The sequence below is a fragment of the Vanellus vanellus genome (genome assembly GCF_965231255.1).
Source record: "Vanellus vanellus genome assembly, chromosome: 2".
In the NCBI taxonomy this organism is placed as follows: Eukaryota; Metazoa; Chordata; class Aves; order Charadriiformes; family Charadriidae; genus Vanellus; species Vanellus vanellus.
The window spans coordinates 7,077,825-7,095,351 of record NC_138906.1 but is presented as its reverse complement, the minus strand read 5'-3'; the positions used below and the strand labels follow the sequence as shown (position 1 = coordinate 7,095,351).

General features: G+C 42.5%; 1 protein-coding gene across 1 annotated transcript in view; it reads right to left on the bottom strand.

Moving 5' to 3' along the window:
* LOC309686298 (sodium channel protein type 5 subunit alpha-like) overlaps window positions 1–17,527 on the bottom strand; it is a gene marked incomplete at its 5' end in the record, with an annotated part of 177,068 nt that overhangs the window by 89,182 nt on the left and 70,359 nt on the right. The window contains 4 exon segments of the mRNA XM_082498902.1: window positions 3,697–4,053; window positions 5,498–5,671; window positions 10,529–10,767; window positions 14,270–14,402. Coding sequence (XP_082355028.1) covers window positions 3,697–4,053; window positions 5,498–5,671; window positions 10,529–10,767; window positions 14,270–14,402 — 903 coding nt within the window.

The following is a 17,527-nucleotide window of genomic DNA, read 5'->3' as shown; positions in this document are numbered from 1 at the left end:
AAACATTTTCTGTTGGTAAGCTACTTGATCATAACATAAATTCTTAAATAGGGCTGAGTGCATGACCTTACGCTTTGCATTTCATAATTCCATGCATCAGTCACTAATTCAATGATAATGGTTATGCAATTCTTCCTGCAGGACAGTCTGATACCCTAGAAATTGGTGACGCTTTCTACCTTTGTGTTCTCAGAAAATGTCATTAATATTTTTCTGAGTGAATAGCATTTCCACGGACAGCAGATAAGAAAGTGCCTGGGACTGACCCTAAAAGAGCACTTCCAGCCTTATATTTCACCTTTCAGGAAAATTCTGAAGATGCCACTTCCCTGGTTACAGACTCTACACCTTGGCATGCTTGTGACTCCAGGAAGATGAAATCCGCTATGGAAACGCAGCCGGGAATTACCAGCTTGTGGTGGATCGGGGAACGGCGGTGGATGTGCCGTGGAAGTACACGGGGATGTATGTAAACCAGGCAGAGGTGAGGAACGGCAGTGCAGAATCTCAGCCCTGAGGGGGAGTTAACGCACTGCAGCTGTTATCTTGGGTTGACACTAACTGGTGCCTTTTGGGTGCCATCTGTGTCACACACAGCTGGATCGGAGCACGAGCAGAGCCAGTGAGAGCATTTCTGCCCTTCACTTGGTGGCATCCCAGGAAAAGCTGGTAGAAAACAGGCTTCATCCGGGTGACTGTGTGAGAAGAATAAAAGGGTGGCTGGGCCAGCGTACGCCATGCACACACAACGAGGCTGGAAGGTCGCTCCGTCTGCGATTGAAGTGTCAGTTTAATTCATGCACGTTGTTAGCGCCCATTGCGCGCCATTGTCCCCTGAGAAGTGGCTGGTGTCACTCTCTACGCTCACATCGGCTGACCCAGCAGAGCAGGGGGCACGGGGGGCTGCCTCGTTACCCAAATTCCCCTACATCTTCTTAATAATTCCTGTCTCAGTGATTTTCCTTATTAACCTCAGTAACGTAAACGTACACAGGAAACACGCTAAACCCTTTATAAAACTTAACGGTAAGCATAATTATTCAGTTAGCAATTTCACAAGCTCTTTCTTACAAATGAGGGAGAAACTACTTTATTATCTGTCTGGTTTGGCTTTACTTTCCAAAGGGGCTTCAATGACTCTAAAAATGCCTTCTGACAATACTAGCAAAATTGTGCAAAAGGCAACTACACGGCTCATGATTTTCCAACTATGCTGTAAAGTTTAGTTCTTTGAAGAGGACTCAAATATGAGCTGACCGGCAGCAAACACAGCTTCGTGTAGCACTGCGCCGGTCCAGGACATTTTCAGGATCTATGAATAAAACCCAAAGATTTAAGATTTACTAAAATCCCTTGCAGCAGCTGGACTGCTCTGTAACGTGAAGCTGCCCAGGGGCACTTACTAACTTTCCCGGCTTTTCTTCCACTATGCTTTTGAATTCACGTCAGTGAGGCTCGGTAAGACCCGCAAACCAAATCACTGAACATACCACGGAATCGCGGTGGTTGTAACTCTTCCAAAACCGGTTCTCATCTTTTACTTCACAGCAAAAAGCAGGTCTGCTCTGTAACGCACAGCCTCGCAGTTGGGAAAGTGACCACAGACACTACCGTAAGTACCGCCACATGTGACTAAAGGTATTTAGTGTAGATGAGCGTGCAGATCTGCTACACTGGGAAAAACGGTACAGGATTTCCTCCATGCCCTCAGAGACTAAGAAAGCATTCAGAGTCCAAATGGGATAAAGCCTCAGGGTAATATTTTTCTTATCAGAACCGACTCATGAAAAGCAGAGGAGGAACGAGGCTCTCGGCAAGTTACAAGAGAGACTCTGCTGGCACAGAATGCAACCCTGTTACAGGTGAAAGATTCAGTGCTCAAGTCTTCTTATTTCAAAGGGTTCATGGTGCTTTTTGGCTGCCAGAATTTTTGCGTCTGATGATGTTCAGCAAATAAGTGCGTTTGTGAACTCAAACCACTCTCACTGAAGAAAACAAGAATTCGGCTCATGCCAGAGGAATGAGAGGACCTTCTCTCTAGCTGCTAATCGGCATCATGAATTCTCTGTGTAACGAGGTTGACGCTGGATGACTCTCATGATTCAGAATCTGTTGTTCTTTTCACACCTATGAATCATTATCTCTTTTTTTTTTTTGAGTGATCTACAGACAATCATCATTCCTATTCACCAGTCATTGCCACATCCTTACGGAACTTTTGGCTGAAACGGATAAAACCAGCATTTTTGCTTTCAGCTGACCAGTACCTTCAGCTTATCCAGGCTGACAGAGGTTTTCAACACTGGGGTTTGCATTTGGGACAGTCTTTTTTGAGGACTGACGGTTAAATATATGTCGAAAATGTTAGTACAATCTCCTCTGAACCGGATTTTATATTTAACAGAACACATTGATGCACATTGATGAGTGTTAATGTCTAAGGGAATCAGATGTTGCAAATTCACATCTTTCAATAATCCATTAATATTTCAAATGTTAACATTTTCCCCAGAATTTAATAGGTATTATATTTGGATTTAATTATCATTCACAGAATCTGTTGCTTAATATCAGTGGGAGATTAAGTTTCTGGATCTCAGGCTAAACTCCCAAAAAAAGGTGTGCAGATAGTAATGAATTGCCCTAACTCTTCTAATCACATTTACTTCCAAACAAATCTATAGAAAATGGAAGTCAGGGAAAAACCCTGTAAGTATTTTGCCACTTTCTGAGTAATCATAATCTTTGATTTATATAAAAAAAACCCTATAAAATATAATTTGCTCTTGCAATCAACATTTTCAGTGCAAATTTAACTGTTAAAATCTAAATTAAAGCAAACAAAAAAATTGCGCGTTGTTCTTCTACAAGCTCGTTCAAGAACTTTTCTATCCCAGCAGCTGAGAACCAAAAACATCGGTTACTTAAAAGCAACTCAACCACTAAAAGCAATCGGTAGCAAAATCCAACATTTTTTATAGCAGCATCTATCATTAAACAACTCGCTACATAAACAGTAAGCCCATTAGAGCCACAATGTCAAAGATGCTCTGTAAGCTGAACAGGCGAAACATTTCCACAATGACTGCAAGCCAACAAAGCGCTCCATAAGATGTCAACAGGGAAATACAATTCAGTCTTAATAGGTTCAGAGCTTATGTAAGCCGTGCTTATGGGGTAGTCTATTAAAAAAGCAAGCGAGCAAGTGACATTACTGTAAACACAACCTGCGGCTTCCTAGAACACGCAGGCTCAAGACGTTCGAAACTCTGCTCAAAGACACTGTACTTTCTGTAAGTTTCACGTGTTCTGGGCCAAAAATTAAGGGAAATAAAAATATCTCCCCACACAGTGACAGCTGAGGTGATATTCACTCCTCTACAGAAAAGAGATCTGGAATCCCTTCAGCCCCGTGAGCGGCTTAAGAAATAAAATCATAACCAGTCCATGCGCCTTTCTTCCAATAAAACATTATCTGTTCTTCTGAAAAAAACAACAGGAAGCCTTCATTCCTAATTAGCAATGCAAATGCTAGCAACTTTGTATTCAGGATATTAACAAGTTTCTCTGGGTGACAACTCGGTTCATTGAATTAAAGCCACTGAGCAATGTGAGATTTGCCATTTCTGAATAAAAAATTGGTACATTTGCACAGACCCACCAGGAAAGGAAGAAAAAAACATCTCGAGAACTCACCACCAGGTTTCCTATCACCATGACCAACAAGAAGACGAGAAGGCACAGCGGCTGCCCAGCTACTTCCATGCAGTCCCACATGGTCTCAATCCATTCCCCACACAAAATTCGGAAGATGATGAGGAACGAGTGGAAGAAATCGTTCATGTGCCACCGTGGCAAATTGCCAGTCGTGCTTATCTTTTTCACGTTGTCCAGGTAGCTTTTCCCAAAAAGCTGCATTCCTACCACGGCAAAAATAAAGACGATGATTGCCAGCACTAGAGTGAGGTTACCGAGGGCACCCACGGAGTTACCAATGATTTTAATGAGCGTATTTAAGGTCGGCCAGGACTTTGCCAATTTGAAGACTCGCAGCTGTGAACAAAACATAAACAACAGTGTCAGTTCACAGAAGCAACAGACATTTCAGCTGATGAATTATTAAAGTGGGTAACATGTGAAAGATGTCAAATGCCACGGTGTGTGCGGTACAAGGTGATTTCAGCCATGCTTCCTGTTAACCTCACTTCATCTATTAATAAAATATCAGTTGGGCTTCTTGGATGAGAATTAAGTTTTCCAGAGCTATGCCCTGACTTATTAGATAGACGTGCTTTTTAGAGGCTCCTTCCCCCGATACCACGGTGGGCAGAGGATGGAAGGAGGAAATCTCAGGTCTTAATATTTTCCTTTACGTTGCTTTTCATCCTCAAATTAAACAGCCTGGCAGGAATTGGGGAGAAGGGGTTTAGGGTTCGATCCCACAAAGAGAGAGGCAATTCCTGTGGGTTTCAGAGCAAGCCTCAGCCAGATGCTATTAGCTGTTAGCTCCCAGGGTGAAAATCACCTCTGTGCTGAGGATCACGCAGTCTATGCACAACCCACGTCCCACTTAAGACCTATTTTAAGCGTGTAAATGGTTCCTAGCCCTTGTGCTGTGTTTTCAACCGAAGGTTTAATTTCAGCCCTATTGAAGAGGGATTGCTCAAAAAACTGACAGGAGACCCTCAGGACCCAGCAGCAGCGGTGAAAAATTTGCAATTTTGAGTAGGGCAGAGAATTTGGGGAAAAAAAAAAAAAAAAAAAAAAGTCTTCCACTAAATGTAACCGTAAGGGGCCTATTTTCCTGGTCTTTCTAAGTTGTGAAGCCATATCATGGCCGGAATGATTAGCATGGACATCCTGGTACATGAAGTGCAACACAAATGTCAGGCTGGCAAGGAAACTACTTTTCTGTTCCAATACGTCGACAGTCTCTCATTAATAGAATATCACTACCCCATGCATAACAAAGGAGCTGACAGCTAAGGAGGTCCTGTGAAAGACAGATGCTATGTTATGCTGATAAGTTCTAGAAAAAAAGAAAATCACTCTGTGAATAATTCAAAGACATTTTCTTTTGACAACATTTAAAAGAACGGTGGCATGTTTATAACATAATTTAGGAATAACGACTTCTAAAACGACAAGTTACTGGCTCTTGCATTTCTTGGGCTATCAATTATCTGCTGACTGTGCTAACAGGTGTACAGGTATAAAATGGCAGATTTTTATTACAAATTGGAACTCAAACATTTTAAGTGTGCCACAAGTACCTGGCACCGCTAGAAGGAATCAAATTATGTACTCATTTACCCTGATGTAAATCTGGAACAATTACATTTATCCCGCAGCCTATAATTAGTGTCACGTACTGCTCACTAGTTTGCAGCAATTAAAGTCTTTATCGGCAGATGCGTTTTTAAGAAAATATGTGGCATTCATGTCAGAGTTTACATCTAATAAGAGAAGAGGGGTAAGAACAGAATAAGACCATTACCAATCGAAAGGAGCGTAAAACAGACAGGTTTCCCATGCTGGACAAACCCAGTTCCATCAGGCTCAGTATAACGATTATGCTGTCAAAAATATTCCAGCCCTGCTGAAAATAGTAGTAGGGGTCAAGGGCAATTACTTTGAAGATCATTTCTGCTGTAAAAATCCCAGTGAAGACCTGCAGAAAGAAAATACGGAGTCAAAGTAACCTTTTAAGCACACCTCCTTGCTTGCAGACTTTCCACTGATACAGGTGAACACAGTGGAAAGCCAAACACATTTTACAAGCAGATACTTTATTTTTCCTGGCTCATTCTTTATCACTATTACAACTTTGTCTAGTCTTTTCATAAGAGTATTTGATACTGCTGTAAACTTACAATGACACCTGAGTTCAAAATCTGGATTGGAACATACATTTCCATCTCCTTCCCTCATCTGAATAATCCCAGTAGTAAAAACCAAAGTGTAAAGGTGCCTTTTATAAAGGTTAAATCTATTCACTTCCGTGGAGAAACCCGAACAAATGGAGTGGGAGTGTTAAAGGGGTATTTGGGTTGTAGTGTACCTGCTGTATTATCCCTTTTTATTTTGTTATTATTACCATCAACACCAGGGCAACGCAAGCCTCCAGTCGTTCTGAAGTTATTGCTGGCAGCGAAGGTGATTAGAAGCTCTAATTTGAGTTCTAGTCTTTTTTTACAAGTAGTCACTGCAATTTTCTTTTCACAGCAACTTGGGAACACATTGCTTATTTATGACCCAGTTCAAATGTCATACGGTGGAAGTTCTAATTGGAACATTTTTCTTTAAAACAACGTATAAATATTACCTATGAGACAGAGGGAGAGGGGAAAGGAAGGCTGCTGACAGCAAATTCAGTTTTAACGCATTCCTGCAGAGTATCTCAGAGAATCAGATCTTGTCCTTTCGTATGCCCTTCTTAAGTACCAGTTTAAATGCAGAACGCAAGGCTACAGTCAACTAAAAATGACAAAATGTGGGCATCAAGTTCTTCATATACTGTTTTATTTTCGTTCCAAGTCCCAGTACAAGGTGCACAGAGCTTTGTGTCTCTGAAAGTTCTCTATTACACTTATATATTAAAGCACGTGGTTTTCCGCAAAACAGCCAATATCAATGCACTGTGAACATCAGAAAAGAGGGGGGAATCCAGAGCTCACATATCAGTAACATACAGTCAAGGAGAAATGCTGTCCTTCCAATAAGCTGAATATTCATGGCAGTATCCCATCAAACCTGATCAACCGATCAACAAAGATGGGAAACCCCTTAAGATGTGGAAGGGAAAATTTAAGAATATATAATTAAGATATTAAGGAATAAAAATAAATGGCCATAGCTTGCATTTGAAGAAGGCTTGGCTTTACTTTGGAATGCTGCAGGAGTTAATTCTTCCAAGCAGCCATTTTATGCAATCCTTTATGTAAAATACCTTCTCTTCCTCATCAGGAAAATAAAACCCTGGGCTGCAATAACATGGACAGTCATCCCATCACTGTCTCATACCAAGAACCCAACGGAATGACCTGTCTCATATTTCTAAGTAGCCAACAATTTCTGAGTCACGGTGGTCCGAGATAACCAAAGATTCCCACCGCAATGCTCCAATTTCCCTTAGGACAGAGAACAGGACAAAACTGGATGTCTGTGAAACTGTATCCAGGGGACTGCCTTAAAACCCACGATACCACGCTGCGTACATTATGCAACCGTCTTGCTGAGAAATGACTCAGGAGGATCACTTTCTTTGCCTGAATCATTTTAATCAATAGCCTTCCGAGAAGGAAATGTCACAGTAAGATAGCAAAATGTCTGAGCCTTCCTAAAGGCATCGGGAATCGGGTACGCGTACCAGCTACGAATTTCAAATGGCAGTTGTCAAAACGCCGGCACCTGGTACGCAGCAACCGCGCTTGTACTAGAGTCTGGACACTGAGAACGATAAAGGTTGGAAAGAAAACAAGTAACTCGACGTCCCTCTGGTGCTAAATATGCCACTGCTGATTTGGAGGACTTTGTCTTAAAAAAATTCTTTTATCTATCATTTCAGCTACTTAAGCTCTAATATTGTTTAATAATATCTCAGTTTCTAATGGAAAATAAAATTTGGGAGAAGCTTGCTCTATCTATGTATTTTTTAAGTGGTGGCACTGCATAGGGAGATGAACCATGTAGAGATGTCCATGTGCTTGGCTGGTCTTTTGAAAATGTTGATTTCTGTAAGTGATCAAAGGAGTCTGAAGGTAGCAGATGCTGCATGAAGTAAGATGGACAATCAGAGCGGGAGATCTCCAGTGACTGACAGCAGACAAAGAATTGCTCTCGGATAAAGCAAATCCATCTTCCCCTTTCATTCTTTCATTTCTCTCAGAAACATTTGTTTTGAGGAAAAAATGCCAAAGATCTGCCCTTTTTAATATCCTTCCCTCCTCCCCCCTCCCCTCAATTTAATGCTAGTATGATCGCTTAAAGAGGGTTAGATGCAACGGGAAGATGACAGCCAGCCAGCGTGGGGGCAGAGGAGGGGTCTGGCAGTCTGCGGCTTAGGGGATGCGCTCACCTGGCAGCCTGCCCCGGAGCTGGGACTCCCTGCCCTTTCACAGGGGATTGCAAAAAATGTCAAATTTCATTACAAATGCCTTTGCAAAATCCTCCACAAAATGGAATTACCTTCTTCTGACCTGCTTTACTCGTAATCAGTGCAGTTATGCAGGGGTTTAGTAAAGCTGTCGAGGGGGAGCTGGGACGGTCTGGCCTCTCACCAACCCATCCTGGGATCTCAGGGGAAGGGGAGCCCCGTGCCATCACGCTGCTACAAAAATATTAGCAGGCTGTTTTGCTTATTTTACGCTTTAGCACAAAGAGGAGAAGTAGCTCTAGGCAGCGCTGAGAAACTCAGAGTGAGACAATGAATTTTTTTTTTTTTTTTTTTTTTTTTTTTGTAATTTTGCAAAATTTGCTTTGCAATTCCTCCCCCTGCTCATTGTCTCTATTTCCTTGTTTGGCACCTGACTCAGCCCCGCTCAGCCCCAGCAGGTCGGCAGGAGCTGCCTTGGCAGGAGGGATGCCAAGGGCTAAAGTTGCACTGCTTGTGGTCCGCAAAGGGAGAAGCTGATCTGCCAAAACCAGAGCAAGGAGCGGACATATTTACTATCCGCAGTGCCAGAGGGGGAAACAGCAGCATTGCCACCTGCTCTGATGGATACTGGTCCAAAGGAGTTTTCTAAAGTCATCTTAGAAGGCCACAAATCGTTGAGCAGCAACCCCATGAATTGCTGAGCAACAACCCCGCGTGAGGGCTGGCTGCAAAGGGGAGCCGGACGCAGCCCTGTGACACGACTCTCCGAGCTACCCGTATCTACCGCTTTCCGCAGAGGGCAAGAGCATGCGTTTGAAGCAAGGAGAGACCCGCACGGAGTTTTGCTTACCACTACAAAAGAGGGAGATTTGCCAAGACACAGCAGCTGAAAATAATGGAGACTGGCCCCACAGCTTAGAAGAACCTCGACCTGCCCAAGGAGGCCCAGAGCGAAAAATAACAAGGACCAGGGTAAAGAAAGAAATCCATATGTGATGTGCCACGTTTTCTAGGACTGATACAAACAGTCCGATCATTGCTACTACCCACCTAAACCTGCCAGCGTAGGATGCTTCTCACTAAAGGCAGACGTCACATCAGTAGTGTCTCTGCGAACTCCCACTACAGTCGATGGTCACTACAGTCACTGGCCTCCAGGGCACAGTTCACCTTATCCAGAAGTAAATGTCTTTAAAACATCACAGTAATTGTGCCTTAAAATTCTCATTACTCTCCATTGACTTTAAAGAGAGACAAAGGTGACCAGCTCCGACAGAGACTCCTACGCTGTAAATACCTAAAGTTAGGCAAGGTGAATCCCATTTCGAGATACTGCAGCTTTCAATTTTATAGAAATAAAGGGCTTTTCTCATCTCTGCTATGAGCTTCTCAAATTCAAACTTAGCAGCAACCACATCCCGGCGTACTCAAGACTTACTCATGGTGTCTTATAGGAGACCTCTGCTTCTCCCACTAGATTTTAGGGGCAATTCCACCACGCCATAGCTAGATGGCATGTGCCTTTTCCGATACAGACTATTCTAAAATTAAAAGGGCTTTAAACACTGTTTTAATGCAGTAAAACACGGTAACTTTTAAACGTAAACCCCGAGAAAGACAATCAAAGAAAAAGCTTCCGTTTTGTAGTAGATGCAGAATTTTAGTGGCCCCCTGGGTTACCAAATTGTACCACGTCGCCTCTGGAAAGGCTTTTCTGCTGTCCCTGCAGCTCAGCTGTAGATCTGCCAGTCTGCTTTTCCTCGCAGAAGTGCGGTCTCTGCTTGCTTCGCAGCTCTCTCTCTGGCTGCTCCAGCTCGCACATTAGGAGTTTCCCCTCGAAGCATCGGCCGTGCGTTGTCCCCTGTCCCCTCTGCCCCGGGGTCTGCAGGGGCCCCAGCACGCACTGCTGGGGAGGCGCAGCAGGGCAGCGAGGGGCGTACAGCATATATACCGTAGGCACCTTCCCACATACATATCTGCATGCGCTCAAACATCGCGCTGCTTCTCTCCCAGATCTTGCCTTGATTTTTTCTGTAGTTTTTTTTTTTTCACTTAAAAGTCACCATTAGTCACCAAGAACTGCTGCCTCATCATTTCTTTAAAAGAAATCCGAAATAAACGTCTTTAACCTTTCTCTTATCTCATTTCCTTAAACAGATACAAACTAGATACCTATCAGGAAAAGTCCAGAAACATGGCTTTAGTGGTTACTAATAGCATTAGAATATGTTAATTTAATTAAAAATGGACCCTTGTCATTCATTCGTTTCTCTTCACCCCCAGAAAGAGGTGACTATGTGGACTCGCTTGATACGTCACAGGCAAAGTGATGCTGACAGCATATTGAAATGAGGTCTTCCCAAGCCGCGGCCAAAACTTTAAAAAACAGGAAATCCACTCCTGAGGTAGCACTTCAAGTTCACGCTCACTTACCAAATTGCCTATGTAAAGCATGTGGTCAAACTCCTTCGTCATCTTGTAATGCTCCAAGGCCATGAAGAGCGTGTTCAGCACAATGCAAAGGGTGATGGTGAGGTCGGTAAATGGGTCCATTACCACGAACTTGACAAATTTCTTGATTAAAAGCCAAAGCGGGCAGCAATCCCAAATGAGAAATTTAACAGCAAAGTGGTTCCAGCAGGGAGGACATTTCTGGTGCGATTCCTCAAGCTCTAAGTCACAAGCAGTAAAGTAACAGTCAATTCACACTGAGTCATATGACAAGAGAACACTTAAAATGACTCATAACGTAGAGGAAGGCCCCTGAATTACCCCCAACTCTTTTTTAGGATAAAAATATTTCTGTCCTAACAGGCTGGCAAATTGCACACTTTGAGGTTTTTGCCAGTTGACCTGCACTTAGCAGACAGGGACCTATTCTGAAAGTAATAACCTTTTAAAAGTGTCACAAGCCAAAAGGGAGAATCACACTAAATATGTAAAGTCTAGTATTATATATAGGCTCGTATTTTTACTCTGTTTTCCATTTTGGCAAGCTCAAATGGATAAGAATACGCTATCTTCATTTAACATCGATTGGAATGTATTTTTTTTCATTCCCATTTTAGAAGTATCTTAAGTAATACCTTTTAAAGCGGTTAAGAGACGAAAGAGCTTAAATCCAATATTTAGAGCCGATTTAAGCACTTGAGAGCCAGAGTATCACTGGGTATCAATAGGGTTTCTGTTCTTGTTGTGCAATCCAAAAAGGCATTAAGCATCTGATTTCTTCTGAAAGGCCCACACAGAAAATCAGGGGAGTCCATAAGTCAGTTTGAAAATGCTGCTAAAGCTCCAGTGTGCTTTTTAAAGGTGCTTTTAATATATTACCGAAAATACAACTTTTATATGTCTGTTTTATTTGAGCACAAAAGAAGTAAAATAGCTTCATAAGTATAATTTGTATTAAACGGTGAAAAAGAAAAGCCAAAAAAAGACAGTTAATGGCTGAATGATAATGATTAGTGGAATTGCTTAATGCTTTCCTTTTCTGATTCCTTTATGGGCATGGAATGCTGTATAACGGTTTTAGTCTATATAATTAGAACCTGCACTGATAACAGGAAAACTTCAGCCAAGGCTGTTATTTCAATCAGTTTATAAACAGCCTCCTCTCTCAAGCCAGGATGCATTCTCTGTGCATTTTCCTTCACTGGACAGCAGAACAGTGGTATTAGATGTCTTCCAGCAAGCGTTCAAAATATCAGATGATGTCCTCCATGCACAGGTTTTGCACAAACATCTACACTGCTCCGAGATCTCTGGAAAACCAAATTGCTCCCAAGAAATAACTATGCCTTTCCAGCCTCTCCTGTTTCCAAACAGAGGATTTACAGGTAAGCACCTAAAATGATGTGAGAACCATCTGTATTCCAAACAATTTCAGTGCAAAATCCTAATTTTACGTTTTTTTGGAAACCCGCCTCAAAGTAATAAAGAATTTGGGGCAGTCACTTCCTAAAAGACGTGAATCCAGACGAACAAATCTGTCTCTATCCACTTTCCTCATAATCACTTCCAACCAACCCTGCTTATTCCACTGTTATTAATTTTGGGACCTTCATGATTGACCCACATCAGATGTGTGACTCTTTTCTGTGAGGCTTCACACTTGACACAAGCCCCTTTAAGTCCAGGTTGCCGCTAAAAGGGATAGTTTCATCCCTCTCAGCCTCAGCCACATGTTATTTCTCTGTCCTTTGGACAGCTTTTGTGCTCCTGGACCTTCTGTGGGAGCTGGTTATGCTCACTGATCCAGCCCAAAACCAATTGCTTGTACAGACTAATCAAACTGCGGGAACAAAGCAGGGGGAGGAGGAAGGTGTGACTGTCCTCTTTTGGCAGTGATGTGGCATTAAAATTGTTTAAATCAATCAAGAACCCACATCCTTGCCCCATCATGGGTGACCTTTGGAAATCACAACACATTTAATAGTTTTTGAAAGACATCTGCAAAGGGAAAAGCAAAATTTGACTCAACTAGGTGGTGTTTTTTTTTTTTTCTGCTACTACACATTGTTTAAAAAAGAATGGTCAGAAAAACACATAGTTTGTGTTGGAGGTATTTTTCCTCTTATTTTTAAGTGAAAAGGACCAGTGTCCTTCCTTGTTTGCCAGGCTTTGCAAGGTCTGGGAAAAACAGGCAGGTGATGACTACCCAAGAACCAAGAGCAGAAACCAGGTAACTAAAGGGGAAGGGATTTCTGGTCTGGCTGTTTCACACAATTTGGCACAAATTATACAGCTATTATTATAGCTAAAGCCTGTGATACATTTTATTCTGATTTGATATTCCTCTTGTTAATAAGTGTTCAATTTCAATGACTAATCAAAATCTGGGAATTAGAAAACCTTTCATAAGGATTGAAACAGTTTTCTTCTCTATGAGGCTAAAAATGTACATCCTCTGAGATACCCTAGACTTGATGGTCTCTATTTCTGTGATAAAAAGTCACAGAAAACACCATTAAATAAATAAGCAGAAGTCCAGCTCAGGCCTTTTAGGCATTCTTAACACTTTACAAAGAAGCAAATCAATCACAGAGCTAATTGCTAAAAACCCCACAGAAAACAAGTAAAACCTTTGCAGACCACACTATACACTGAAATACATAGAAGTGATTCTTTACCTATTAAGAATATGACTCTTTATTTATTTAAACATATATATATATATATATCTGTTCTGGCCACAATACTGTTGAATATAACCACAGGGGATGGTAAAAAGCTGAGGAAGAAGAAGGGCTTTGTGGTTACACGCCGGGCTGTCCCCAAAGAGCTGGGTCCGGTCCCTCTCTATAAGGCATCCCCCGGATCAGCCTGCCTTGCCTTCCTATTCATCCGTAACACAGAGAATAAGGCTTCAGGAGGATCCAAAATTCCCCTTCCTCCACACTGTGTCCTTGACAGACATTTTTCTATACTCTCAGTTGGAACCTCCTATCTTGTCTAGTAGGAGGCAGGAGGAACTGTACGAAGCCTTTTCATGCTGCATGTAAAGGGCATAGAAATGTGATGTCTTGCTGTGAGTGGTTGTCTTGCTATCGATAAACTTGTGAAAGGGAAATGCAAAGCTCCTTTGTATGGAAAGGCAAGGAAGGGAAATCCTCCTGCATCTAATGAGAAGCTGAATGAGCAATGGAAAAATTTGCCTGGAAATATTTGCCTGGACAAATGGGTCCTTTGAGCATCCTTAAATTTCACAGTGGGATTCAAACACCCACCAAACTGTTGTGTCCCACTAGCTGCTCTGCAAGGAGGAGACTTTCCTCCCCCACAACTTGGAAGTTCTGCACATAGCTGGTGACTGCACATGCCATCAGCTCCAGAGAGATGAGACATAAACATATGTACAGTCACCCAAACAGTCTGGTGCTCCACTACTTCGCATCTTGGTTAGCCCTGCGTCAATCAAATGCCATGGGGACACAAAATATTACCAGATCTGACTTTTTGATTGTATGGCCAACATTTTGTCAGAATTTTCACAAGTGCATGAGCAAGACAGTGATTATATTGCCTTCTGTTACAGCTTCACCTATATTGTAGGGGTTGGAATAACTGTCTACAATGCCTTCCTGCAAAACAACAAGAGTTCAGTATTTGGATCTTTTGTGTCCCTTGTTCCTGTGTCCTGTGGCTTTGCGTTGGGGAAGTAAAGACGTGTCTTACCTTCCAGGGCACTGGTGATGATGCTGACAGCGCTCACTGCCCTCTGCCTCTGAAAGGGTTCGTCGGAGTGGTCCACCGATGGGCGGTGGGGCATTAGAAGCTGCTTCTTGCTTGCCTCATCCGAGGGAGAGGTCTGTTTAAATGAACACAGTGTATTAGCAGAATAAAAGCCAGGCAGATATAGGGTAGCGTTTTCAAAACGGCCTAAGCACTATTTTTCCCAGCTGAGAAGTCGAAAGCTCACTGATTTCCCAATTAGACACATGCTGATGGGGCACTGCTTTTGGAAATGGCGCTTTGAGCAATTGTGGACACTTTGCCCTGCCCTTGACCTTCACGATAACAGGTGAAAGATGCAGGTGAAAAATAAAGGGACGCTTCCGATGCCAGAGAAACAGCAGTGCTGCTTTACCATGCTCTGTGCTTGTGAAAGAAGCCCTGCTTAATTACGTTAATTATTCCATTATTTCCGAAATATGTTAACTGTTTAATTATACGGCTAGAAGAGGAAAAGGGGCGTGGGTAACAGCTCCATTACAGACCTCTGATATCATACCAAGCAAACTGACTCCTCAACACATGTTTTTTCTTGTTCTGAAACACTGCCAAATCTCAGGAACATATTGTCATTCTGGTGATCTTTGGTGTCACCGATTCTGAAGCTCCGCAATTAAGGGAGAATCTCAGCTTCTTTTGACTCAGGAAAATAAAAATAAAAAACCCAAGCTATCTAGTTTTCACGTTTCTCAAGCAAAAGTTTTTAAAAAAAAAAAAACAACAAAGAAATCAAATACCAGAAAATCAGAACTCCCAAACTGTCTTTATTTAATGTTTCATTTTAAATTAGTTTCATGCTTTCTGAAGGCTTGGCTTTCTGAAGGCAGCCAGAAAAACAATATGGCAGCAGACACACACTGTATTAAATACTTCATATTGCCAGCGTACAGGAGCAAGATGTTAAGACACATATTATTACAATCTCCCACTTCATACAGAGACAATTCCCGCTTGCTTTACTCCTCCAGCTCTCCCACAGGTAGAAGGAAAGGTGATGGTGGAGACGTAAGGACCTGCAAAAGCCAAGTTCAACGCCACTCTCTGTCACAGACCTTCTGGTCAAGACACTCAGTCTCCTGAAACAAATGTTTTAACAGCCTCTGTCCTGCTCCTCCAAGCATACAGGCTGTGAGGTCCAAGACACTACGTAAGCAAGAGAGAGGCACTGGAAAGAGATGGGTCCTGGTGGCTCTTGCAATATAGCTCAAGGAAATGTGAAAGGAGAAGAAATCCCTATGAAGATGATAACCCTTGGTTTACACAGATATCAGAGTAGCTGCTTTTGCTTCTTCACAGTCAAATGAGCTACAGGAATTGGATTCAGTCTTCCGGATCTTCTCTCATCACTAGGGTCTGAAATGGCCCTAATCACCCCAAGCAGAGCCCAGGATGCCAACCGAGAAAAGCCATGGGCAGCAGCTCCACAGCTCTACTCTCCATGCCTGGGACATGCACCCAGAGGGACTCAGGATCCCTCCTCTTCATCATTTCTCTATCGAAACTGCTCTTGAAGAAAGGCAATTCCATGAGAATGACAGGAGAAAAGCACTGAAGTTCTTTAAGCTGTCTTTCTGGAGTGTGACCTCTTCAGGGCAGGGACGTCCCCTTGTCAGGTTGTTGCAAAAGACAAAGCCACTTGGCCACCGGTTGACACTGAAAATAATAGCTAGTATACAGGTCCCGGGTCACCTTAAAGTACAGCAGATAAAAATAACGATCACTCCAAGACCAGAGAAGAGTAAGGCCTTTTAAAGCAAGGACTTAAAACATTAGCTAAGCCAGGAAAGCCGTAATGCTTCAAAATGGCTTTTTCTAAAGTGTTCTCTTTTGTTAAAACAATTGGCTTATTGTCCATTGAGTTACTGACACAGTCATCTCGTAAAGGAGAGGTGTAATCACAACCTATTCAAAGAGACTCCTACTTGTGCACCACATAACAAGAAATCACTCTGTCATTTGCTTTGGAGCTGAGGAAACCAGGAACAGTATTTCAGATGCATTATTTCGCTTGATTCCCTTCACCTCAAAAACATCCAATAAAAAAAAAAAAAAAAAACGAAAAAACACAAAGAAACAACAAATGTTTTATTAATGAAGAAAGCATCTACAAAATTGCATAATCATTTGCACCAGTTTGGAGCACATAATAAATACATGGGACTGAAAAGAATTAACTAGAAAAAGAGGGAAAATAAAACAAACATGAGGGAGACAAACTTGTAAGCAGAGTAAGCTAAAAATGTAAATGTAAAGAAAAAGGAAAAAAAATCCAAATAAAATACCAAATCTTCCAGTTCCCTCTACCCTTAGAATGAACCATAATAAAACCTAAAAGTTCAAATTCCTCTGGATCCTTTAACTCTTTTTAAACTGTACCAACTTCCCATTCCATTTGACCCAAAGCTTAGGACATACCAGTAGCGTGTCTTTATACAACCCCATCCCCACAAGTCCCAGTTTTCCGACTGTCGAGGAAGATACTACATTCCTCTTCATGCATGCAGAAGCGCTTTTGCAGAAGTTGTGGGTTGGTGGCCTTTATCTGAAAGACACCTTTTATTCACAGGTGCAAAGAGAATTCATTGCGGAGGTTAAAAGTTGAAGGAAAAACATCCAGAGATTCATTCTTTCTATTTTTTGATTCAGCTAAAACAAGGTAAACCAAACATCCAGGTTGGGCGTATCCTCCAGGAAAACAAACAAACAAACAAACAAACAAAACCTAGTAAGGAACTGACTTTTTCCCTAAGTTTGACGCGATATTCCCAAACCAAAAATGTTTTTAAGCCACTCTATTTTTCTTCTCTTCTTTTTCTAGCCCAGCATCTTCAGTCCTGCCAGACTTCAGGAGTCCTGCTGGAGTCAAGGGGACTGTGTGCAGCGCGCCGTCCTCCGGGTGCAAAGGGCTGTTTCTGAAGGAGATATACGTATGGCTCCTTCCTTCCTTCATCTCTGGAGGGGTGAGGTGGTGCAATTTGTTGCTGGCCCACGTTCAGAGCAAATGCCACGGCACGTGACAGCCGCCCACCGGTCCGGCTGCACGTGTCCCCGTCGCAGGGCAGAGCCCAAAGCCTGTTGCTCCCCACCAGCCACAATGGAGGTTAGTCCCCAGAGCCAGGATGCAGCGCCTGGCAGGCAGCGTCGGGGTGTAAGGAATACTCCCGTGCTCTTGCAGGAGGACGTGGTCTCTTTCCCAACAGA